The sequence below is a fragment of the Oncorhynchus mykiss genome, chromosome 22, assembly GCF_057628025.1.
Source record: "Oncorhynchus mykiss isolate SJ-2025 chromosome 22, ASM5762802v1, whole genome shotgun sequence".
In the NCBI taxonomy this organism is placed as follows: domain Eukaryota; kingdom Metazoa; phylum Chordata; class Actinopteri; order Salmoniformes; family Salmonidae; genus Oncorhynchus; species Oncorhynchus mykiss.
In genome coordinates, this window is record NC_143043.1 from 3,674,848 (window position 1) to 3,700,739 (window position 25,892).

Sequence of the window (25,892 nt, forward strand, 5' to 3'; positions counted from 1 at the left end):
ATATGAAACTGTCTTCAGATGATTGAGAAACCTATACGAATGGTCAAAATAACAGTCTTACCTCATCCAGTTTTCCTGTGCCGTCCCACTGGGCACACACTCAACAATCAACGTTGTTCCCACATAATTTCAAAAATAATTGTTAAACTAACGTGGAATAACCCATCTGGGCCCAGTGGTTTGTGGGGGTTTCTACCAAGGTGCAAGACCACCATCTAATGGCCATTGAAATGTTTTAACAATATCTATGAATGAACATGTCATACATAACATGTTGTGAAATATGATCTTGAATCTATTTCCAGGTATTTCTATTGGAGTAATTGGAGCTTGCTTGAAAGGTATGTGCTATCTGGGATCCTTGGGATGTCCCTACCCATTGAAGTTGACATGTAAAATGGTTAAGGTAAGGGTTAATGTTAGGGTTAGATAAGGGTTGTGGTTATAGTTAGGGTAAGGTTAGTGGTTAAGGTTAAAGTTTAGGGTAGGGACATCCAAGGATCCCGGATAGCACTGACCTTGGGTGAAATGTGTCAAACATTACATACAAGTGCTGGGATTGTTTTGAAGGATAAATGTACATGTGTATCCAAGGGAAGGGAAAGTTACCCGATACTTCACAGGATACAATACATGGAGTACAATGGCACTATTGATAGAATTACAGTAGCCAAGGCATACACAGTAAAATGTCATGTTGGGTTTTGGATCATTGTCTTACAGCGAATATCAGAATTAGTAATGTAAATGAAAGATGCTGAAGATGCTTCTCTAATGATCCACCATTTTCTCTCTTTTTGCAGTTCCATGTCACCATTCAGTATTGAGAGCATACGCCGCCCCCGGAGGTCAGAGTCGCCCGACTCCAAGAAGAGACGCATCCACAGGTGTGACTTTGAGGGCTGCAATAAAGTCTACACCAAGAGCTCCCATCTAAAAGCACACCGGAGGACGCACACAGGTCAGTGTGTGTGTGTGTGTGTGTGTGTGTGTGTGTGTGTGTGTGTGTTCTCTTCATCAATTAAAGGCTAGGTTTCTTCATCAATTAAAGGCTAGGTCTCTTCCTGAATAATAATGTTTTTTGTAGCGCTAAATGCATGGTAAGTGAATACACATGGAAGGTGCTTCACAATATCTGTAAACACAACAAGCAACCTGGACTTAAGGGCAGACGCTACATAGTAAAAGTAAATCCAGGAGACTCTAATTAGTATGATATGTTATGTTTCGTATGGTATGTAGTCATTTGTGGATGTCCATCATCCATTTCATATTATATGTTACAAATTACATTTAATATTATATGTTACGAATTGCAATTCATACAATATGTTAAGAATTTGCTAAATGTGTGATATGTTGCAAATTCCAATTTGTTGTTGCTAATGTTAGCTAGTTGGTTAAAGCTAAAGTTAGCTATGTGGCTAAGGTTTAGGGTTAAAATCAAATCAAATGTTATTTGTCACATGCGCCGTGAAATGCTTACTCTCAACAGGGCAGTTCACGAAATAGAGTTAGGGAAATATTTACTCAATAAACATAAAGTAAAAATAAAAAGTGAAACAGTAGAATAACATAACAATAATGAGGGGCACCGGTGCTGAGTAACTGTGTTGGGGTACAGGTTAGTCAACCGGTCAAGATGCTCTCAATGGTGCAGATGTAGAACTATTTGAAGACCTGGGGACCCATGCCAAATCATTTCAGTCTCCTGAAGCGGAAAAGGTTTTGTCATGCCCTCTTCACGACTGTCTTGGTGTGTTTGGACCATGACAGTTTTTTGGTGATGTGAACACCAAGGCACTTGACACTCTCAACCCAATCCACTTCAGCCACGTCGATGTAAATGGGGGCCTGTTCGGCCCTCCTTTCCCTGTAGTCCACGATCAGCTCCTTTGTCTTGCTCACATTGATAGAGAGGTTGATGGCCTGGCACCACACTGACAGGTCTTTGACCTCCTCCCTATAGGTTGTTCCATCATTGTCGGTGATCAGGCCTACCACTGTTGTTTCATCAGCAAACTTAATGATGTTGTTGGAGTCGTGCTTGGCCACTCAGACATGGGTACACAGGGAGTACAGGAGGGGACTAAGCACGCACCCCTGAGGGGAACCGGTGTTGAGGATCAGCATGGAAGTCCAGGATCCAGTTGCAGAGGGAGGTGTTTATTCACAGGGTCCTTAGCTTAGTCATGAGCTTTGTGGGCCCTATGGTGTTGAACGCTGAGCTGTAGTCAACGAACAGCATTCTCACATAGGTGTTCCTTTTGTCCAGGTTGGAAAGGGCAGTATGGAGTGCGATTGAGATTACGTAATCTGTGGATCTGTCGAGGTGGTATGTGATTTGCAGTAGGTCTAGTGTTTCAGGAATGATGGTGTAGTTGAGAGCCATGACCACTCTTTCAATGCACTTCATGGCTACCGATGTGAGTGCTACGAGGCGGTAGTCATTTTGGCAGGTTACCTTCGTAGTCTTGGGCACAGGGACTATGGTGGTCTGCTTGAAACATGTGGGTATTACAGACTCATTCAGGATGAGGTTGAAAATGTCAGTGAAGACACACACATATGTGTGAAATAGAAACATTTTTAAATGTAACTTTATTGTTATTCGTTATAAACTGAGTATTTTTTCCTTAAGTCATTATTTTTATTTGTTTATTATATTTTTGATATTTACAGTATCTTCAACTCTGATTTGTAGGAAAATTACCCGTAAGTAAGCATTCCACTGTTAGTTTACGAAGCATGTGACAAATAAAAGATTATTCCATTTTTTTTATTTGATCTGTAGCTAACAGTTCATCCACAAAGTAGTGAACGTTTTGTTCATAATTTGTCCCAAAAAATATTAGACTTGTTAAAATACTCCAGACCAGAAGGTTGCAGTAGTGGTGCTTTCTTAAGCTTTGTTTCCATTGGCACGTAGTAGGACCATGTTGCTATATAGCTAATGTTAGCTATCTGCGTTAATGTTGGTAGTTAGAATTTGAAGAAAGCCCTGTTGATAGCTAGATAGACACAACTAGATAACCACTAGCTGGCAAGATGTTGACGAAATATATAATTCACTCTCCATTATCCCACACTGCCAGTTCCATCTAGCCAAATTTGTAGTTTATATGTTGCACAAGTGAATGCCGATGCTAGCTAGAAAACTGGCACTCGCAGTATAATGCCGCGTTCATATTATGAAGGAGTGATCGGAGGAATGACTTGTAGAGTTCACATGCTCAGAACTTGGAAGGAACACAAGAACCATTCTCACCATTGACAAACAAAATTGTGGCCATGGTTGTTGACATTTTCAGTGGTGTGTGATGTCAGAGTTCATCATGTGGGAAAGACCGTGATCCAGAGGTCATACCCGAGTTTCCTAGTCCTAATCACGAGTTGGAGGGGCATCCAGGTGCATTTTTTCCAGTTGGAGGGACTTATTTACAAGTTCCCGACATGGCATGAACATAGCATAAGTCTGGCTCGAGCTCACTCTGTCCACCACTGCTTTTGGCAGAACAGCTGCTTCACTAGTTGGTGATTTTGACTGCCGAAATTCTAGTCAGAGGTGCTAAATAGCTCGGGCCATCAGTATCATTTGTGTGTTACTAGCTACAGTGGCTAGATAGCTAGCTTATGGAGGAAGCATTTAGCTAGTTTTTAGCATTATTGCTCGTTACAATCTCATTTGTTTGACTGAATCAGTTAGCAATCTAGCTATCTAGCTAATGGACAATTTTTGTGCACATTGTCGTCAAACTGAATAATATAAAACATTTATAAACTAAAAATAATGTTCCTTCAAACTCAAAACTCCTTAGCTAGATGTAAAATATATAACAAGGAATTGCTCTAGAAAAAAATACCTTACAAATGAGTTGCAACTTGCAGAGTATTGTTCTAGTTAACAAGTAAAAGTAACATGGCTACAGTGTCTTGCAAAAGTATTCACCTCCTAGGTGTTTTTCCTGTTTTGTTGCATTACAACCTGTAATTTAAATGGATTTTTACTTCAATTTCATGTAATGGACATACACAAAATAGTCCAAAATGGTGAAGTGAAATGCAAAAAATTACTTGTTAAAAAAATTATTGAAAATTCAAAATGAAAAAGTGGAGTGTGCGCATGTATTCACCCCCATTGCTATGAAGCCCCTAAATAAGATTGGGTGCAACCAATTACCTTCAGAAATCACATAATTAGTTAAATAGTCTTAACTGTGTGCAATGTAAGTGTCAGATGATCTGTCACATGATCTCAGAATATATACACCTGTTCTGAAAGGCCCCAGAGTCTGCAACACCACTAAGCAAGGGGCACCACCAAGCAAGCAGCACCATGAAGACCAAGGAGCTTTATAAACAGGTCAGGGACAAAGTTGTGGAGAAGTACAGATCAGAGTTGGGTTTTAAACAAAATATCCAAAACTTTGAACATCCCACGGAGCACCATTAAATCCATTATTAAAATGTTTTAAAGAATATGGCACCACAACAAACCTGCCAAGAGAGGGCCATCCATCAAAACTCACCGACCAGGCAAGGAGGGCATTAAAAGAGACCAAAGATAATCCTGAAGGAGCTGCAAAGCTCCACAGCGGAGATTGGAGAATCTGTCCGTAGGACCACTTTAAGCCATACACTCCACAGAGCTGGGATTTACGGAAGAGTGGCCAGAAAAAAAGCCATTGCTTTAAGAAAAACATTTGCAAACACATTTGGTGTTCGCCAAAAGGAATGTGGGAGACTCCCCAACCATATGGAAGAAGGTACTCTGGTCAGATGAGACTAAAATTGAGTTTTTTGGCAATCAAGGAAAACGCTACATCTGGCACAAACCCAACACTTCACATCACCCCGAGAACATCATCCCCATAGTGAAGTATGGTGGTGGCAGCATCGTGCTGGGAGGATGTTTTTCATCGGCAGGGACTGGAAAACTGGTCAGAATTGAAGGAATGATGGATGGCTCTAAATCCAGGGAAATTCTTGAGGGAAAACTTTGTCAGTCTTCCAGGGATTTGAGACTGGGACGGAGGTTCACCTTCCAGCAGGACAATGACCTTAAGCATACTGCTAAAGCAACACTTGAGTGGTTTAAGGGGAAACATTTAAATCTCTTGGAATGGCCTAGTCAAAGCCCAGACCTAAATCCAATTGAGAATCTGTGCTATGACTTAACGATTGTTGTACACCAGCGGAACCCATCAACTTGAAGGAGCTGGAGCAGTTTTGCTTTGAAGAATGGGCAAAAACCACAGTAGCTAGATGTGCCAAGCTGATAGAAACATACCCCAAGAGACTTACAGCTGTAATTGCTGCAAAAGGTGGCTCTACAAAGTTTAGACTTTGGGGGGAGGGTGAATAGTTATTCACACTCAAGTTCTCTGTTTATTTTTCTAATTCCTTGTTTCTTTCACAATACAAAATAGTTTGCATCTTCAAAGTGATTGGCGTGTTGTGTATATCAAATAATACACCCCCCCCCCCACAAAATCTCTTTTAATTCCAGGTTGTAAGTCATCAAAATAGGAAAAATGCCAAGGTGGGTGAAGACGTTAGCAAGCCACTATATACAGGGAGTCGATGTAATACAAGGTAATCGGAGGTAGCTACAGTATGTACATATACTGTGTCGTGTCTTTACTATCATTAAATTGAAGACTTAGTTTTTATCAAAGATCCTCTGTAATTAGTATTACGTGATCAAACTGATTAATCATGTAACTGTAATTAACTAGGAAGACAGGGCACCGAGGAAAATATTCAAATTACAAAGTTATAATTTCCCAATACCAACCTTTTCGGATATTTTCATATCTGATCTGTAGTCATCTGATTTCATTAATTATTTACTTTACCTCACGTTAGTCTCATTCCAAACGTCGTTAATTGTTGGTTATCTGCATGAACCCAGTATTCACTATAAGTCATCCATACATCAATTGTCTTAAATCATTTATTTATTACTAACTAAGTAATTCACAGAAATGCATAAACAAAACAAACAAAGTAAATTTGGTTACAAGAAATGATAGGAGAATGTGCCCTAGTGGGCTAAACCGGCATGGCGGCTTGTTATACAAAAGGGAAGTGGGGGTCAACTAAGAAGTCACTACAGAGTGATAATTATAACAATTGAAATGCTAATCCTTTACACATGAACTCTCACTCATTCAGGAACAATTGCAATCAATATATATATTTACGCTCAGTGTGTCGTCTTGATCGCTGTTGAAAAGTTTGTTTCTTTCGTAGAATTGTCCGTCTCTCTCTCGCTCTGTCGTGGTTATAGTGGATAGTTCAGAGTGAGATTCATTCATGTTGTTATAGAATGGATGTTTTGTCGGTTGTCGTTCTTCGCGTTCAATGATACCGAATTCCTAGCTGCAGACTAGTAATTAATATCAAAGACTTGTTCTTGTTCTGTCGAAATTGATAGTCTAAGAGTTTAACCACATGGTATGGTTAAAAGATTCAGCAATGGTCTGCAACCTTTGTCTCCTCCTAATGGAGAAAAACATGGTCTGGTGATCATTTCTCAAAGTTGGGTTTTATTCGGAATTGCAGAAAAGGGTCTGTCCCAGGATGCCTGACCCTAACTGGGCTCATGGGCGGTCCTCTGATTTAGTTTAACTCAAAAGGGAATTGGAGTTTCCTTCAATAAACAGTCCATCACATGACACAATTTTACAAACAGTATCATCCTCACACATTCATCTTATACGACAATTAGATGTAAACCTCAAGTCTAAGGCTATTATAAAAACAGCGTTATGGTAATGTGGCCACACTGTCTCCCATGAGCTTCCCCAAGTTGTAACAAACGGACCAGTTCATAGCTGGATTCTTCACCGATCTTATATACCTTCTCCGGAACGTAAACGTTGTTCGGACCTCAAGTTCTGTGAGGTGGAAGAAATTCCTTTGTTCTCTATGAAACTTCACTCTATCTCTATACTGTGTGGCCATGTGGCAGGGTCTTCCCTAGGAATTTATGACCTCAATGACCACAGCAGCCTGGTTGAAGGAGCAGAGAGAGGCAGGGAGAGGGGGATGGTGCTTGCTGTAATGACAACATCATGTAGGTAGGGGTAAAGTGACTAAGCAACATCATAGATAATAGACAGTAGCAGCAGTGTATGTGGTGAGTGTGAAAGTGTTTGTGAGCGTGAAAGTGTGGAATCAGTATGCATGTGTGTGCTTGTAATGTGTTTGTAGGCGTATGTAGTGTGTGTATGTGTGTGTACGTGTGTGTTTGGGTGTCAGTGTAAGTGTGTGGGTAGTGTCCAGTGTGACAGTTGGTGCAAGAGAGTTAGTGCAAAAAAGGGACAGTGCAGGTAGTCCCGGTAGCCATTTGATAAGCTATTTAGCAGTCTTATGGCTTCGGGGTAGAAGCTATTCAAAGTCCTGTTGGTTCCAGTGCACTGGTACCGCGTGCTGTGCTGTCGCAGAGAGAACAGTCTATGGCTTGGGTAGCTGGAGTCGATGAAAATGTTTTGGCCCTTCCACTGACACCGCCTGCTACGGAGGTCCTGGATGGCCATACTCACCACCCTCTGTAGTGCCTTGCGGGTGTCTTGTAGTTGCCGTACCAAGCGGTGATGTAGGCATTACATTTGCTCTCAATGGTGCAGCTGTAGAACTTTTTGAGGATCTGAGGGCCCATGCCAAATCTTTTCAGCTTCCTGAGGTGCAAAAGGTTGTGCCCTCTTCGCAGATGTGTGGTTGTGTGTGGACCATGTTAATTCCTTAGGGATGTGGATACAGAGGAACTTGAAGCGCTCGACCCGCTGCACTACAGCCCCATCGATGTGGATTGGGGGCGTGTTTGCCCCTCCGTCTCCTGTAATCCACGATCAGCTCCTTTGTCTTGCTGACATTGAGGGAGAGATTATTCGCCTGTCGAGCCATGAACAGTTGATGATCTGAGCTATATAAAATAAAGTGACTGCTGACATAGTCAGAGCTGCAACCTTGGCCGTCAGTAACCTTGGTGTGTTTTTAGCTTAAATGTGGGGCGACACAATTAACTTATTTACAGTTAATTAACCGCTGCAAACCTCTTTGTTAGCAAGCACTGTCTCCAAAACGGTAAGCTGTTTCCAGTAATATTTACTTTACTTTTATGTTTGTGATGTCTCCACTTTCCAAGCATATTGGAAGACTGTTTTAGAAGAAAAAGTGAAATCATTAGGCAATTCAAAAATATGTGCACATGAATTGTATGTTGCGAATGTCATTACTTTACCAAGTCTCTGTTTGTGTCTGTTTGTGTTGACCTGCCCAGGTGAGAAGCCATACAAATGCACCTGGGATGGCTGCACATGGAAGTTTGCCCGCTCTGACGAGCTGACACGCCACTACCGGAAACACACAGGTGTCAAGCCCTTCAAGTGTGCGGACTGTGACCGCAGCTTCTCGCGCTCAGACCACCTGGCCCTGCACCGACGGAGACACATGCTGGTGTGAGACAGTTACAGGGTGATGATGTCATCAGAAGGAGCATACACACACACTTACACACACACAGTGCCGCCCGGGGGAGCAGGGTCTCTCCCTCAATGTAGTTCAGCTGGACTGGACACACACCCCTGTCTGTCTGTGAGGCGGTGGGAAGAGCAGAGTAAAATGCAAAGAAAGGCGTCTGTCTGTCCACAGAGAAAAAAAACAGGGTTGGTTCTGGATCCTCAGTGACTGAGGAGGGTCGGAACTGGAAAATGCTATTTTATTATCATTTTGGAGTTTTGACATAAACCTGTCTGTTTTCTCAGCACTGTTCTTAAATTGTTTCACTTTGGAGTTTTTCTCGGATGGAGTATTGCTCTTCTTCGTTAATTTGGACAGGAACCTTAATCGCAACCGTTCATCTTGGTGTCTTTGTTTTGGTTATATTGTTCAAAATGGCTGCTTTTCTCACATCTATAATGTGAAAGAACTGAGGATAGGATGGCTTGATGGAAGGGCTGTGTGCATGTGTGTCTTTGAAGTATAGGGCAGACCTTGACCTTGCATTGGAAAATGGAATAAACAGGCACAGATTCTGGTTCGTCCATGGAGAGTATTGTTTCCCAGTTCAATCCCTACAGCAGCTCCCTGCCCCTCTGTGCTTCAGGACAACCGGCAGCAGAGGGCGCCATCCACTCATTGATTGTACCCCATAAAAACTGGTTTGAGTGTTCAAGAATCAGCATTCTAGAATGAGTTGTCGTACCAGTGTTCTAGATTCAGAAGAATCAGAGGCATCCCAGTGGGCCAGTGATATAGAAGCTGTAAGGGGCGGAGTTAACCCCAACCCAATGTCAGCAAACCTGCAAATGAGATTAAGAGTACAGTATATCCACAAACAGAGAGCATCAGCAACCTTACTTCTCATTCACATCCACGCATATTACAATACATACAGGTTTAGTATAAATGTTTTTTGTTTTTGGTGTTTGTTTTGTTTTTTGATCCAGTGGTTTTTGTTAGCACATGACTCAACCGCATTGCACCTAGAGCTTCTTTGAAACATTTTATTTAAAACAACTTTATTGGTGCATTTTGTGATTAGCAATCTCATTGGGTAAATATAGTTTCAAATTCGAGACTTTTTTAGTTTTTTGTTTATTTTATCTTGCTGTGTATGCCTGCTTTTGATCCATTTCACAAATAAAGATCCATCCACACCTCGATGTGCAATGAACTTTAAAACAAATCAAATTAACTTATATCTGGCATTTGAAGCACCTTACAGATTGACACCTTATAGGACGATTCCATAATGTTCAAGGATTTTGTTTTGTGTCCCTGCTCTTTCCAGTGAAAGGGATTGGCATTGTGATAATTTGTGTGTTAGTAGTCTAGAGCTAACACATCTTGGGTTTAGTCAATAATATAATATCCAAAGCGACTTACAGTCATGTGTGCATACATTTAGATCAGAGGGCTAAGCCACTCGGTTAGACAAGTTCAATAGAAGAGCAATACGTTCAGTAGAGGGAAACAGTGTACCCTTGTTCTGGTTGCTGATGTCATAGACAAATAAGTCCTCAATCACAGTTCCACTTCTTTGTTTCTACTCTATACTACAAATATCTATATTTCTACAGCACAATGTTCTAGGCAAAATCACTTATTTTGGTTACCCCCTCCCTGTAAATTGCGTGGAAAATGTCACATTAATGATTGGTGGTTGAGGGGGAATAGGTTTTTCTAAATGTATCTATGAACAGACCTACACCCTTAGAATAAAGTGTTATCTACAACCTTCTGCTGTCCCTATAGGAGAACCCCTTGAATTTTTTTTTTTTTGTTTGAGGAGGAACCCACAAGAGATCTACCTGGAACCAAAAAGGGTTCTCCTATGGGAAAAGCCAAATAAACTTTTCTAAGAGTGTACAGTGCCAAAATTAAGGGAAAAAAACATTACTTTTCTACATTCTTTATAACGTAATACACTGTAGTACACAATGTACACAGACAGTTGGCCCTGTAGCTTTCTGTGGCTGGGAGCAGTGTCTTTTTTAATCACACATACACAAATCATGATGTGAGGTCTTCAGATCCAGCTTCAGGTCCACCTTTACTTGTAGTTTGTCATGCATCGATGACAGATACTTATTTGCCATATTCAGTGTTAAGGTTTATTCAACACACTAAAACCACATTTTGATAATTTTCTGTTTGTACATGGAGTAAAAAGACATCTACGGCTATATAGAAATGTATATTTAGCCGTATAAAAATTAATGGCTATATATATCTGAAGTATTCTGTGAAAAATGTGGCTCAACTTTCATTAGTCAGTGCAATGACATCAACCACTTATATTTTGCATATTGTTTGACATCAACTGCAAACTACCAGTTAAAGACAATTTATCCAGCCAACTGGAAAGAGATATCTATGGACATACAAATAGTACGACATAAACCTTTCTGAGATACATGAAAGCAATATCTGCAACTTTTCCTGTCACAGCGAAGTTATCAGATTTTCCTTTTTACAATATTGAACATAGATCTGACCTTGTTCACCATTATCATAACCATTCTCAACAGAATCCCACATGTATGATAATTGTATGTGTTCAAAGTATTTTTTGTAGTGCAGTACACAGACGTTAGAGTATGCTGGATCCCTGCTTACAGTTTCAGGAGCTGATTTCAGAAGGTCAGTAAGTTAAGGTGTTGTGGAGTCAAGTTTTTGAGATTGCAGCATATGCTTAGTGATTTAATAACACACGCATATACCACTGGTACTGTCCTATCATTCAAAACCACATCCTTACCGGAACAAAGAAATATTTATCAGAAACATATTATGCCCAATTTGTCTCTCTCCTTTTGCTTTTCTGAAGTATTTTAATATATGTCATATTATGTTGTTATATGTTGTTTGTGTACATGTGAATATTTCATTGGCCTTTTTTGGCCCAAGCATATCATTGGCAACTTGTTTGTTGTGAAGTATAATTTTAAAATTATTTCATTAATGAAGTCCATTTATACATAGTCATAATTTTAAACATTTTATTATTCATATGCTGTACTTTTCTGAAATGAGGGGCACTTCATTTTGCATATAACAATTTTCTGTAAAAATATATATATTTTGAAATGTTTTAATATATGTGATAGTGGAAATAAAAATGATAACTCAGTTCTACAGCCTGTATATACATTTGAAAATAGGGCTTTGATTATTAGATACAAGGAAATACATTTATACATGTAAAGTATTTTTCAGAGATGCTAATTTATCTGATTTGATATACAGTAAGATGGGGCTATTGATTCTAAACTGTTTTGTTATCTAAAATACTAATATAAATGATCAAATCTGATGTCAGAAATGTGCATTTTGGTTCGTGATTTTCTTCTTTCTCAAAACAAGAGAATGTTTTCATATAAATATAGTCAATATGACAATTGCTTTTATAAATTGATCAAACTTTTAATGTCATTCTCTACCCAGCCATGTTGAGTTAAATAGTATTACAATTACAAGTACATATTCATATCAACGTTTATCCAAATTCGACATATATTTCTTTCAATTTAACTTAACTTGAAAGTTATAACTAATATTTAGCATGTGTACACAGAGGCTTATTGCATGCATGCATTACCACTCCCCTTTGGCATAATAAAAGTTTTTACGAGCATAATTATTTACCGGTAAGCAGGGTTAAAGTTATGCAATAATGAATAGTGCCTCCTATCACAGCGAATCTCTGAAAAGCATGCACATAAACTATTTCACAACTAACACATATCATATACATTCAAATATAAACCCTTGAATTGATACTCAGACAGAGATGTATTTGTAAAACATAAAACTCTGGGACCATTTTGGAAAAACCCAGACTCCCATTGTTCAGTTTATTTTCAATGCACTGAGCCTTACCCCATCTTTTCAATACAGTATCCTCAAATGTCAGCCTTTTACATGCTGTATGTATGTCCCATGAAAGCTGCATATTATTTGTATGGATGTATTTACAATATTAACTTCACTTAGAGAATGTAATTATTTTATCATTATTGTATCATTTAGGTTTTGACCTCTCCGATACTGGTCATTGGTGCAACTACTTCGTTTTTTCATAATCAGCCACACCATACTGCAGTATGCGAAATCAACGAAAGAGTGTGAAAGACATTTGAATTACCTGATTGAATTTATTGCGGTTCGCAGGGAATGCTGTATTGAATATGTAAAGGCCTGGAATACCAACCCTTGGGGAGCTCCCTTTGAAAGAATTCTGATTACACTTCTGTATCCGTTAAATATTTCTTTAATTTCTGTATCAATTCTGTGTTTGTTTTATCTCTGTTTTTGAAGAATTACGTAGTGATGCCAATGCCTTCAAGTTTACTGCTATTACGTACAGTAATTGTTGCTCCTGTATTCATGTAAAGTGACTGTATTGTAAATGTATTCAGAGCTTTTCATTCTTACCGTAAAATTGTGATATGCCCCACAATGCTTCAAAGGGAGTTTTTAGCTCAAGGAATTCTGGGAACTAATTCGGAATCCCAATGTTTTTCAAAGGTTGAAAGAGGTTCAAAGGTTTTTCTTCTGTTCTTTCTTTCTGTTCTTCAGAAGTTGTCTAAATATTCTGTCAATGCTTTTTGCTTTTATCTCTGTATTTTTTCGTATGGATGGAGCTGTGAAATTAAATTAAACCGAGTTGAAACATATACATGTATATGAATTAGGCATGAAGGTTAATAAAGTTGCATTTTGTATGTAACATGCTTGTACCAGAACTCATTTAGACTGTGTTGTTGCTGGTATGTGATTTTGGTTTCAGTAGCAGATTTGAGTGCTATACTCACATTCGCTGGAATTCAGAAACCTAAGCTTGTGTTTTTTTTATTTCACCTTTATTTAACCAGGTAAGCTAGTTGAGAACAAGTTCTCATTTGCAACTGCAACCTGGCCGAGATAAAGCATAGCAATTTGACACATACAACAACACAGAGTTACACATGGAATTAACAAAACATACAGTCAATAAAACAGTAGAACAAAAGAAAACAAAAAGTCTATATACAGTGAGTGAAAATGAGGTAAGTTAAGGAAATAAATAAATAGGCCATGGTGTCCTGGAATGTAAGGATAAGATGATCCATGACCTTTGGTGGGCATTCAATCATCTATCCAATCATCAATCTTGGTGACAGGTGGAACCTAGGAGCGGCTTCGGCCGCAGATCCAGGGCAACCACCACATAGTTGGTTGAAGTCCCGAACAAGTCTCGGGTCCAGGATGTCCCGGGCAGGCACCCACGCCTGCTCCTAGCTCTCCCAGTCCACCAGGTACTGCAGGGTGCCCCAGACCCGACAAGCCTCCAGCAGACGCCAGACTGTGTAGGCCGGGTGGCCGTCAACAAATCGAGGGGGCGGAGGGGCATGTGTGGGGGGAGAAGGGACTGGTTCTTAACAGTTTGATATGGGAAAAGTGGAGGATGGACAGACTCTCAATGACCTGGGGAGCTGGAGACGATAGGTGACCGGGTAGATGCGACTCAGGATCCTGAATGGTCCTACGTAGAACGGGGTGAGCTTCCGAGAATCCACTTTTAATGGAGGATCGCGCTCTGGTCCAGGTGCGGCAACATTGTTGAATAAACGCCTTTGCTGAGGGCACCCCCTCTTTGGCTGTCTCCTTGACTGAGGTGGGGCAGGGCGATGAAATCTGCTACCTTGGAGAACTGATCAACGACCACCAGGATAGTGATCAGCCCTTGAGATGGAGGAAACCCAGCCGATCGCTGTCGTGAGGACTTTCTTTGGGCACAGGTGGAGCAGGCAATAACGAAGGATCTAACATCCTCAATTATTTTGGGCCACCGGAATTTCCGCCTCAGGAACTCTAGTGTTCAATTAACCCCTGGACGCCCAGCTAATTTAGAGGAATGACATCAATCAAATGTACTTATAAATCCTTTCTTACATCAGCTGATGTCACAAAGTGCTGTAAAAGAAACCCAGCCTAAAAACAGCAAGCAATGCAGGTGTAGAAGCACGGTGGCTAGGAAAAATTCCCTAGAAAGGCCAGAACCTTGGAGGAAACCTAGAGAGGAACCAGGCTATGAGGGGTGGTCCTCTTCTGGCTGTGCCAGGTGGAGATTATAACAGAACATGGCCAAGATGTTCAAATGTTCATAAATGACCAGTAGGGTAAAAAAAAAAATAATCACAGTGGTTGTCGAGGGTGCAACAGGCCAGCACCTCAGGAGTAAATGTCAGTTGGCTTTTCATAGGCGATCATTCAGAGTATCTCTACCGCTCCTGCTGTCTCTAGAGAGTTGAAAACAGCAGGTCTGGGACAGGTAGCACATCCGGTGAACAGGTCAGGGTTCCATAGCCGCAGGCAGAACAGTTGAAACTGGAGCAGCCGCACGGCCAGATGGACTGGGGACAGCAAGGTGTCATCAGGCCAATTAGTCCTGAGGCATGGTCCTAGGACTCAGGTCCCCTGAGACAGAGAAAGAAAGAGAGAGAAAGAGAGAGAGAATTAGAGAGAGCATACTTAACTTCACACAGGACACTGGATAAGACAGGATAAATACTCCAGATATAACAGACTGACCCTAGCCCCCCGACAAACTACTGCAGCATAAATATTGGTGGCTGAGACAGGAGGGGTCGGGAGACACTGTGGCCCCATCCGACGATACCCCCGGACAGGGCCAAACAGGCTGGATATAACCCCACCCACTTTGCCAAAGCACAGCCCCCAAACCACTAGAAGGATATCTTCAATCACCAACTTACCATCCTGAGACAAGGCCGAGTACAGCCCACAAAGATCTCCGCCATGGCACAACCCAAGGGGGGGTGCGCCAAACCGGACAGGAAGATCACATCAGTGACTCAACCCACTCAAGTGATGCACCCCTCCTAGGGATGGCATGGAAGAGCACCAGTATGCCAGTGACTCAGCTCCTGTAATAGGATTAGAGGCAGAGAATCCCAGTGGAGAGAGGGGAGCCAGCCAGGCAGAGACAGCAAGGGCGGTTCATTGCTCCTGTGCCTTTCTGTTCACCTACACACTCCGGGGCTAGACTACACTAAATCATAGGACCTACTGAAGAGATGAGTCTTCAATAAAGACTTAAAGGTCGAGATGGAGTCTGCATCTCTCACATGGTTAGTCAGAACATTCCATAAAAATGGAGGTCTATAGGAGAAAGCCCTGACTCCAGCTGTTTGCTTCAAAATTCTAGGGACAGTAAGGAGTCCTGCGTCTTGTGAACGTAGCATACGTGTAGGTATGTACGGCAGGACCAAATCGTAAAGATTGGTAGGGGCAAGCCCATGTAATACTTTGTAGGTTAGCAGTAAAACCTTTAGTGTTTTATTTGGGTAGACGGAAGTAGAGCATTGCAGTAGTCTAAACTAGAAGTGACAAAAGCATGGATAAATTTTTCTGCATCATTTTTGGACAGAGAGTTTCAGATTTTTGCAATGTTAGATAGATGGAAAAAAGAAGTCCTTGAAACAGTCTTGATATGTTCGTCAAAAGAGAGATCAGAGTTCAGAGTAACGCCGAGGTCCTTCACAGTTTTATTTGAGACGACTGTACAACCATCAAGATGAATTGTCCGATTGAAAATAATATCTCTTTGTTTCTTGGCACCTAGAACAAGCATCTCTGTTTTGTCTGAGTTTAAAAGTAGAACATTTGCCGCCATCCACTTCCTTATGTCTGAAACACAGGCTTCTAGCGAGGGCAATTTTGGGGATTCACCATGTTTCATCAAAATGTACAGCTGTGTGTCATCCGCATAGCAGTGAAAGTTAACATTATGTTTCCGAATGACATCACCAAGAGGTAAAATATATAGTGAAAGCAATAGTGGTCCTAAAACGGAACCTGTCAGAGGACAAATCATTCACAGAGACAAAATTATATCTTTCTGACAGATAAGATCTAAACCAGGACAGAACTTGTCCATGTAGACCAATTTGGGTTTACAATCTCTCCAAAAGAATGTAGTGATCGATGGTATCAAAAGCAGCACTAAGGCCTAGGAGCACAAGGGGTCAAGGTTTGACTTTTCAAGAGAGGCTTTATTTCTGACACTTTTAGTGAGTTTGGTACACATCCGGTGGATAGAGAGTTGTTTATTATGTTCAACATAGGAGGTGCAAGCACAGGAAGCAGCTCTTTCAGTAGTTTAGTTGGAATAGGGTCCAGTATGCAGCTTGAAAGTTTAGAGGCCATGATTATTTTCATCGTGTCAAGAGATATAGTACTAAAAAACTTGAGTGTCTCCCTTGATCGTAGGTCCTGTCAGAGTTGTCCAGACACAGGACAACTGAGCTTTGGAGGAATAAGCAGATTTATAGACTAGTCCTTAATTTGCTTTCTAATGATGATGATATTTTCCTTAAAGAAGCCATCCTCTCTTGGGGAATGCTGCTTTTTTAGTTAGCTTTGAGACAGTATATAAAATTGTTCTTATATTCTTTAGGGTAGGGGGCAGCATTCGGAATATTGGATGAAAACAGTGCTGCACTTAAACTGCCTGCTACTCATGCCCAGAAGATAGGATATGCATATCATTGGTAGAAGGCAGTAAAGCCTTTTCAAAATTGGACACTGTGGTTGGATTTACAAGAAGTTTATCTTTAAAATGGTGGATAATAGTTGTATGTTGAGGAATTTTAATTATGGGATTTCTGTTGTTTTGAATTTGGCGCCCTGCAATTTCACTGGCAGTTGTCGAGGTGGGACGTTGTACCAGAGAGGTTAAAAACTACAGAGTCACTCATTGACCCCATTACTAAGGTCACCAACACATCTATTGGTCAGGGCGTGTTTTCAAGGGTATTGAAGTCGGCCATAATAATGGCCATCTTTAAATTGGGTGACCCTGCTGACTTGAGTAACTACAGGCCCATTAGTATACTACCTGTGGTGTTGAAGGTTGTTGAAAAGTGTGTAGCAGAGCAACTGATTGGTCACCTCAACAACAGCCCATTCAAATTACACTCCATGCAGTTTGGCTTCAGAGCAAAACACTCCAAAGAAAGGGACAACTGCTTTCTTCTGGAAAATGTCATAATTCCTTTGTCTTTAGAAATGCAATGGAACGCAGCTACCTCTCACAGGAGCGCGTGTGATCAGCCCATGGCCTTCTGGCAGACCTCTTACTCAATCAGCTCTTATTCTCACCTCCTTCACAGTAGAAGCCTGAAACAAGGTTCTAAAGACTGTTGACATCTTGTGGAAGCCTTAGGAAGTGCAATCGGACCAAATTTACACTATCTTGGATAGGCAAAGAGTTGAAAAACTACAAACCTCAGATTTCCCTCTTCCTGGTTTTGGATTTTTTTCTCAGGTTGTTGGCTGCCATATGCATTTTGTTATACTCACAGACATCATTCAAACAGTTTTAGAAACTTCAGAGTGTTTCCTATCCAAATCTAGCATATCTATCCAAATCTAGCATATCTTAGCATCTGGGCCTGAGTAGCAGGTCGTTTACTCTGGGCACCTTATTCATCCAAGCTACTCAATACTGCCCCTAAGCCATAAGGAGTTATTCAACACCAATACTACAATACTGTCAAATAAGTCAAGGTATGGAGACCTTCTGAAGGCACTGGAGGTTGGAGTGAAATCATTTTTATGGCCATATCATTACCAAACAGCTAGGCGGAGTTTGCCGGGGGGTGTGGCAACTTCAGAATGATTTGTACTCTATATAAAGGTATGTCAATCGTAGGGTTGGCATTGCTCTATGAGAAACTAACAGAAGGCATTTAAAACACAATAGTTAATGTTCCAATGAAAGCGCAAATGTCTTGAAAGGGTATTCTTTGTTAAATGTCTATGCGGATCATTCCTGTTCTTTTCTCACAGAGCAGTGTCAAATACAGTGGGTGTGACGTTCACAAATGCTTTGTTTCTATGGCAAGAGAATACTACAGTATATCAATCCACACATCCCACATGTACATTGAATACAGAAAAACACAACATTTTCTATGGTAAACACACAGTTTATTTAAATGTTCAGTTGCTCACATAGCAATCTTGGCACAGATTCGCAATTATAGCCTACAAGTATATAATCTCAAAATGTTGAACCCTAACATTTTTGAAGGACTACTTACAAGTATCAGCAGGATCGACAGGCCTCAGCCGGCTCGCCAGGCTCTCATGCCTCTGCCAGTTCGTCGGGAAGTTTACGCCCAGCCGGCTTGTCCAGCGCCCATGCCTCAGCCAGCCCGTCAGGCTCGCCCAGGTGTCACGACGGGTGGCACCCCTAAAGCGGGGTGTACTGTCACCCCTGCTCCCGCTCGAAGGCGCCAGGCTCCCCAGAATTACGCACACCTGCCTTCCCCACATCACGCGCATCAGCGATTATTGGACTCACCTGTACTCAATCACCTCTGTCATTACCTTCCCTATATCTGTCTGGTTCCCCGCTCTGTTCCCTGCTTCAGCATTAATGTTCGTGTGACTTTGTATACCCGTGTGCTGACGCTGGTCCTGTTACCTGTCTGTTCCGCATTAAATGTTAACTCCCCGTACCACCTTCTCATCTCCGGCGTCGGTCCTTACATAAATATTGGTAACCTGAAATGATAGCTCTTATTAAAATGTATTTAATCAAATGATCATGAATAAAAATACATTTTACAACACACAGTAAATACAGTATCTTACATTTTTGTATAGACAAGAAAGGCAGTAATCAAGTTGTTTTTACAGTGTACCAGACTGGTCTTTTACGTCATCTTTAATTCATTTATAAAACATTACAGGTAGAATCCTTAATTAAACAATAACAAAGCGTACTCCTGCTCGTTTTGCTAAAAATCGAAGGGATTGGAAATGTAACCACTCAAATTCATAGACAGAGATGTAAGGACAGACCATTCATGACATCAAATGTATAGTTTTAACCATGTTTGGAGGCTATACAGTGTTTCACATTTATGCTGTTTACAAACATTGGAGTAAAACAAGTTGAACTAAGCTCATGAGGCATTTATAAGTTATACACCTCAAGAATCAATGGTTATATGTCATTCATTTATGAGTCCAAAAATGGATGTAGCAACTAAGGAGTCTAGCTTTAAAAGGCACTTAGAAAATCAGTATAGTGCATGATATTATTTTTTTAACAATTTATATTTAAAAATACTTCGACTTCCCTTTGTACATGGTCTACAGCAATGAAAGGTAGTTATACCTAAATGTCAATAGCAATACATTGTCAAATATTGTCTTTCAGTGCCAATACTCAGTAGAAAAGGAAGCGATGATACAGTAGATCTGGGTTTACATTTTCTAAACCTCTCATTGAGTACCCCCAACTGTTACACTTGTTCGATATATTCCAGTACTAGCACACCTGATTCAACTGGTCAACTCATCATCAAACATGATTGGTTGAATCAGATGTCCTAGTACCGGAATAGATCAAATACGTGGAATGGCTGGGGGTACTTGAGCAGAGGTTTGGGAAACTGCTGTAGATAAACCATAGAGATACTAAAAGGAGCTCGTTTGTCATTATAGCTTGACTCAATCCACCTTTGAGCTCTTCCTAAAAAATCTAACTATGGCAGTATACACTAAAATAAATACATGGAAAATCTACACCCATGTTGCAGTCACAATTGTATTGTGTTGAGATTAACTTAAATCTAATGTTTCATTTGAATTAGATCTAATAAAAAAATATGATTTATGTAGGTTTCCCTATCTCTGGTGCTTCTTCGTGTGTAGAGCCAGGTGGTCAGACCGGGAGAAACAGCGGTTACACACACCACACTGGAAGGGCTTGGCCCCTGTGTGTTTCCTGAAGTGGCGAGTCAGCTCGTCGGAACGAGCGAAGCACCACTCGCACCCCTCCCAGGAGCATTGGTATGGCTTCTCTCCTGGAATGCAGCACCGAATTAGATTATACTACAGCAGAAACAGGGACGATCATGTCACATCATATAATGTACAGTAGAAACTAAATAATTCAACTATACTACTTATGTTGATAGGGTCAGTAAAGATAATATTTCAATATTAACATCAAAAAGTCTCTTGAATGAATTAGAATCAATAATAAAATAAATAAAGAAATAAAGACTTAAAACACAAACCGGTTTAGTTTGTTTACGCTCTTTAAAACAGCTTTCCCATTCGACAACATGCAGCAACATTTGGCGGGCCATATTTCAGTCAGCATAAAGAATGAAAAAGCATTCTTCTGCCTGGTAACATAACATACTGCCTCCCCCCAAAATAAAATACGGGTCACCCCATGACAGGACTTTTATAATGTTACCAGTAAACACTTACCTGTATGTGTCCGTAAATGGGCCTTTAAATGGGAGGACTTGGTGTAGACTTTCTTACATGCTGATGAAAGAGAATGGAACCAAATGTATGTCATTACAACATAACTATAATTGATTCATAAGCTTTTAACAAGAACATCCTACATCTAACAGAGTGGAGTTAATGGTCACGGTTGAATTATAAACCATGCATTGCATTAGTGACATCCCACTGACCTCTCACACTCTCCTGTGCAGCCAAAATGGAACCCACACGGCATTTCTGTCTCTTAATTTGTTGTGTTTTTAAAGTTTTGTAATGTACAAAAGTGCAATCTAAGTCTCAACAAAAGTGAAATAACACTGTAATGGAAATGTTGTGAGTTTTATGACAATTTAGTCATGTTTATTGAATGAGTTGGAAAACATATTGACATTGTGCCTGTGCCTAGCTAGCTACCTAGCTATAATGCTAACTTGCTAGCTTTACCACCCTGTGTTGGTACATTTTACTAGCTAAAATAGTTATTGATTTGAGTCTGAAATGTGGAATTGAATTTGAATGGTTTGAATCTTTGTCAAATCCATCAATGAAAAGTCAAACTGAAAAGTATCCTTATTGCTCCTGGTAAGCCTAAGTGAATTGTCTGCAAAGGTTGTTACATTGTAACTACATAGTAATTATAAAGGTTATACCTTACTGAGTTTTACTTTACACTAAAGGGAAACTTCACAAGTTTTTTTAGGGTGAATTATATTGATCATGCATTGTACTGCATATATTCTGCCAACAATGCCTTACTCTACGTCATGGAATGTTGAGTCAAATATAACCTAGTTTTTCAACCTCTTATGAAGTTGGTTTTGTAGCATAAATTGGGAATGTTATATTTTTGGCTGATATTATGATTGCAAATATGAAACAAAGTAATTACAACACTGTCAGTTCCACTTTAAGTCGCTTGCTCCTGGGTAGGTACATGATCCTTACAAGTATATCCTATGTAACTACATTGTTCTTACATTACAGCATTTGAACCAGGTCATAACTTATCAATAAATAATTAAAATAGGCGGGTAGTTAACAACAGGGTCTGCTTTATTCCAATTGTTGTTTACTTGATATTTACGATTTAATTCCATGGGTTTCAAAAACATCATCATCTAATCTGCTACTAGTTTTTGACATAACAGCAAACCAAAGCCTCTCTCCCACTATATGTTCCTTTTAAAAAGCGTATTGACAAATGTAACTCCCATAAGTGAGGAGCATGACCCATAAACTCAAGGTAAGGAAACATTTAAGTAATTCTCTAAATGAACACCTAGACTCTTTCCCCTAGAAACTAGTGTAGCTCTGAGAGTATTGGACCAGTGTAAGCAATATGGATCCTCCATCTTCCCCTCTGATAGGCCAGGTGGAATTGTTGCCATATTAAATCAAAATGTCTATCCAATCCTCTCATATCTCCTAGTGGTTGATTTGGGATTCAGGAATTTTGTCATCCCTGCAATATCTATTGCCGGAGCACGAGGGATGTAGTGCTGCCGGAGCACGAGGGATGTAGTGCTGCCGGAGCACGAGGGATGTAGTGCTGCCGGAGCACGAGGGATGTAGTGCTGCCGGAGCACGAGGGATGTAGTGCTGCCGGAGCACGAGGGATGTAGTGCTGCCGGAGCACGAGGGATGTAGTGCTGCCGGAGCACGAGGGATGTAGTGCTGCCGGAGCACGAGGGATGTAGTGCTGCCGGAGCACGAGGGATGTAGTGCTGCCGGAGCACGAGGGATGTAGTGCTGCCGGAGCACGAGGGATGTAGTGCTACCGGAGCACGAGGGATGTAGTGCTACCGGAGCACGAGGGATGTAGTGCTCCCTCACTGTTTTCAATTTGCGAATCCACGCAGCTGGTAACAACATTTCTGCAAAAATTATTTCCCGCAACATCACATAGTGATGAATGACTATTTAACATAACAGTACCGAATAAAATAGCATAGTAGGACTGTAATGTCACTGTGTTACACCAAAAACACCTAATTTCTAGTGAGATTTTAGGATGGTTAGCTGAAGCTGAATAGTCACATTTCTTGTCTCATGTGCCCAAAACGCAACAGCAAGCGCCACTATGTATGCTTTGAATGAAACAAAATACAAGAAGGTTAATAGTTGAACACCATCTTCTCCAATTCACTCACAAAACAGTAATTAGAGAAGATATAATTGCACATTCCCATGAAACTGATTGACATTAAATGATTGGCATGCAGACGCAGTTTGTACATTTCACCGGTAAAACGTGATGATTGCCTATTTAGAAATCAAGTATGCCTGACTTGGTGTTTGAGGGTTTTAAAAATATACTATTTTCTTGAGACAATATGTGTTGGCATAGGCAGACATTACATTAGGAGGATGCATTTTATGCATATTCTATAATAATATTCTGTCAGTACAAACTTTGATTGAGAAATTATGAGGTAATTATTTTTTCAAAAATTCCCACTCCCGCACCTAAGAAAATATCACTACACTATTGCCTGTAAGTGTAATGAGACTCCCTGTCAGTTCTTCTCACCTGAAAAGTCACAGTGATGTATCCTCCTCCTCTCCAGGTCAGGGTTATTCCTGCGGTTACACCTCCCCGGACCTGTCTGGGCCAACGCTGGGGACACTGGCCCAACACCGGGGCTCAGGCCTGCTCCAAGTCTAGAACTTTGGCCTTGTCCAAGACCTGGACTCTGAACAAGTCCTAGACCTGAGCTTTGGACTGGCATAAGACCAGGACTCAGATTTGAGGCAATCCTTGCTGCATAGGATGGAGGCAGAAACAGATTCTGGATCAGCTCTTTCCCTCTGTCCGGGCTCCCTGGCTTGGAGTTGGGCGGGGACAGAGGAAGATAGGCTGGTAGCTGCTGCGAATGGCTTGCGAACTGGGTTTGCAGAGTATGGCCACCATTTTGTGGGCATCCCATAGATTTGACAGCACTCTGGGGAGATGATAAGTGGACGTTGCTGAAAGGGAACGACAAGGTGGACACGGGGACCCCGCTGTGGAGGTCTGAGTTCACTGGACGACTAGGCACCAGCTGCTCTAGCTCCGAGTTCAATAGCTGGAACAACGGAACATCTGGGAAGTCCAGGGTGTGCATTTCCTGTTTGATGAACATGCTACTTCCTGTGTCTGTTGAAGCACCATAAAGCCCAGGGTGTTCTAGAAGGGTTGTTGGACCAAGGTTGCCGTGGCAACTGGGGTGCATGAGGGAGTGGGAGAGAGGCTCTGTCTTGATGGGTCTCATAGGCCGACATATGTCCGGGCTCAGGTAAGTGATGTCAGGGAAGAGAAGGCTCATGTTGATGCTGTATGGGGAACTAAGGTCCTCTGTGAAAGATGTCTGTCTGGAGTCTGGGACTTCCTGAGGATAAGGGGACAGATATTTGTCCATCTCAGATTTAACCTGTAATGAAAAAATAGATAATAGTGAGTGTTCAATATGAGTATTTGTAAGTTACATTTAATACAGTTTTGTGTTAAATCATTAACTTGTGAATATCCATGATTGTAACATTGTAACATCATGAAAATTAAGGAGGACTATAACTTAGTTCTAACAATCCAATTCTTCACTGAAATGGCCTATGAAGTATTCACAGGGCTATCACTGAAATAGACCCATGTGAAGGCTACTGGAACATGGTGTGGCATGGGTCATCGCTTAATCTCTGTTTATATTTTGTTGTAGCCCTACCAGTGCTCATAGGAGTGAAAGGAGAGAGTAGTGACCATGTTCACATCAACCAGTCTGCAGTGAAACATTTATCATGTAGGCTACACAGTACTCCTGTCACGCCCTGACCTTAGAGAGTCTTTTAATGTCTCTATTTGGTTTGGCCAGGGTGAGTCCTGTGCCTGCTCCCAGAGCCAGATCCCCTGTATGTCTCCCCAGCCTGGTGAGTCATGTGCCTGCGCCCAGCCCAGAGCCCCCAGAGACGGCCTCCAGCCCAGAGCCCCCAGAGACGGACTCCAGCCCGGAGCCCCCAGAGAGGGTCCCCAGTCTGGGGCCTGCAGAGAGGTTCCCCACACCAGAGGTGAGCCAGAGGTGGAGCGGGGTCTGCGTCCCGCACCTGAGCCGCCACCGCGGATAGATGCCCACCCAGACCCTCCCCTATAGGTTCAGGTTTTGCGGCCGGAGTCCGCACCTTTGGGGGGGGTGGGGGGGGGGGGGGAAGTTGACTTTGTTTAGGGCACATAGCTCCACAGTTTGTTTTATAGTGTTCATTGTTTTTGTCAGCTCATATAAATAAAGAATATGTACGCACACCACGCTGCACCTTGGTCCTCCTCCTTCAAAAGCCGTGACAACTCCCCAATGGCCGTATGCTACATTCACCCTTCTCTCGTAAAACCATTCATTCCACATCCATACTACGCATATACTAAGACTACGCTGACCAACGCAAAACAAGATCACATTGCACAATGTTATATCTGTCTCCATGTGTCGATCAACTGATATTGAAACATGTACAGTATTTGGATAAAACAACTGGAACCAGTGCACTTCGCTTGGTGGGCTTCTGAAGAGTAGCCAGGCTTCTGAAGAAGGCCTAGCTAGTGCTCCAATCTAGTCACAGAGCATTTTGTATTATTATGTACACAGTCCATTTAGTATGGAATGTAGTAATCTGTGGATGTCCATTTCGTATGACATGTTACAAATTACAATTGGTATTATATGTAACAAATTCGCTAAAAGTATGACATGTTACAAATTCTAGCTAGGTGGCTAACGTTAGCTAGGGGTTAGGGTTAAGGTTAGGGTTAAGTTTAGGAGTTAGGTTAAAGGGTTAAGGTTAGGGGAAGGGTTAGCTAAAAGAGTTCATTCAAGTTAGGGTTAGCTACATGCTAAGTAGTTGCAAGTAGCTAAAACATGTTAACTTGTTGAAAAGTAGGCTAATTAGCTAAAATGCTAAAGTTGTCCAAGATGAGATTCAAACTCACAACCGATGGGATGCTAGACGTTTGCGTTATATGCCACCCTACTTTCGTTTTTGCCTTAAGTAACAATCTGTCTTATATAACCATACCAAACATAACATATAAT

General features: G+C 41.2%; 2 protein-coding genes across 5 annotated transcripts in view; one reads left to right on the forward strand and one right to left on the reverse strand.

The window, feature by feature from the left end:
- klf12b (KLF transcription factor 12b) overlaps positions 1 to 13,240 on the forward strand; it is a 163,293-nt gene extending 150,053 nt beyond the window's left edge. For 2 of the 3 annotated variants that reach the window (XM_021578618.3, XM_090215165.1), the window contains exons 5-7: positions 306 to 341; positions 804 to 961; positions 8,288 to 13,240. In XM_021578618.3, the coding sequence (XP_021434293.2) occupies positions 306 to 341; positions 804 to 961; positions 8,288 to 8,469 (376 nt within the window). In that variant the 3' untranslated portion in view covers positions 8,470 to 13,240. The remainder of the gene's footprint in view (positions 1 to 305; positions 342 to 803; positions 962 to 8,287) is intronic. The other variant, XM_021578620.3, reaches the window with a different exon arrangement.
- A 5,969-nt stretch (positions 13,241 to 19,209) lies between these two features.
- klf5b (KLF transcription factor 5b) overlaps positions 19,210 to 25,892 on the reverse strand; it is a 56,574-nt gene continuing 49,891 nt past the window's right edge. For both annotated transcript variants that reach the window (XM_090215163.1, XM_021578621.3), the window contains 3 exons: positions 23,366 to 24,245; positions 20,812 to 20,871; positions 19,210 to 20,396 (listed from right to left, as the gene is read on the reverse strand). In XM_090215163.1, the coding sequence (XP_090071289.1) occupies positions 20,218 to 20,396; positions 20,812 to 20,871; positions 23,366 to 24,245 (1,119 nt within the window). In that variant the 3' untranslated portion in view covers positions 19,210 to 20,217. The remainder of the gene's footprint in view (positions 20,397 to 20,811; positions 20,872 to 23,365; positions 24,246 to 25,892) is intronic.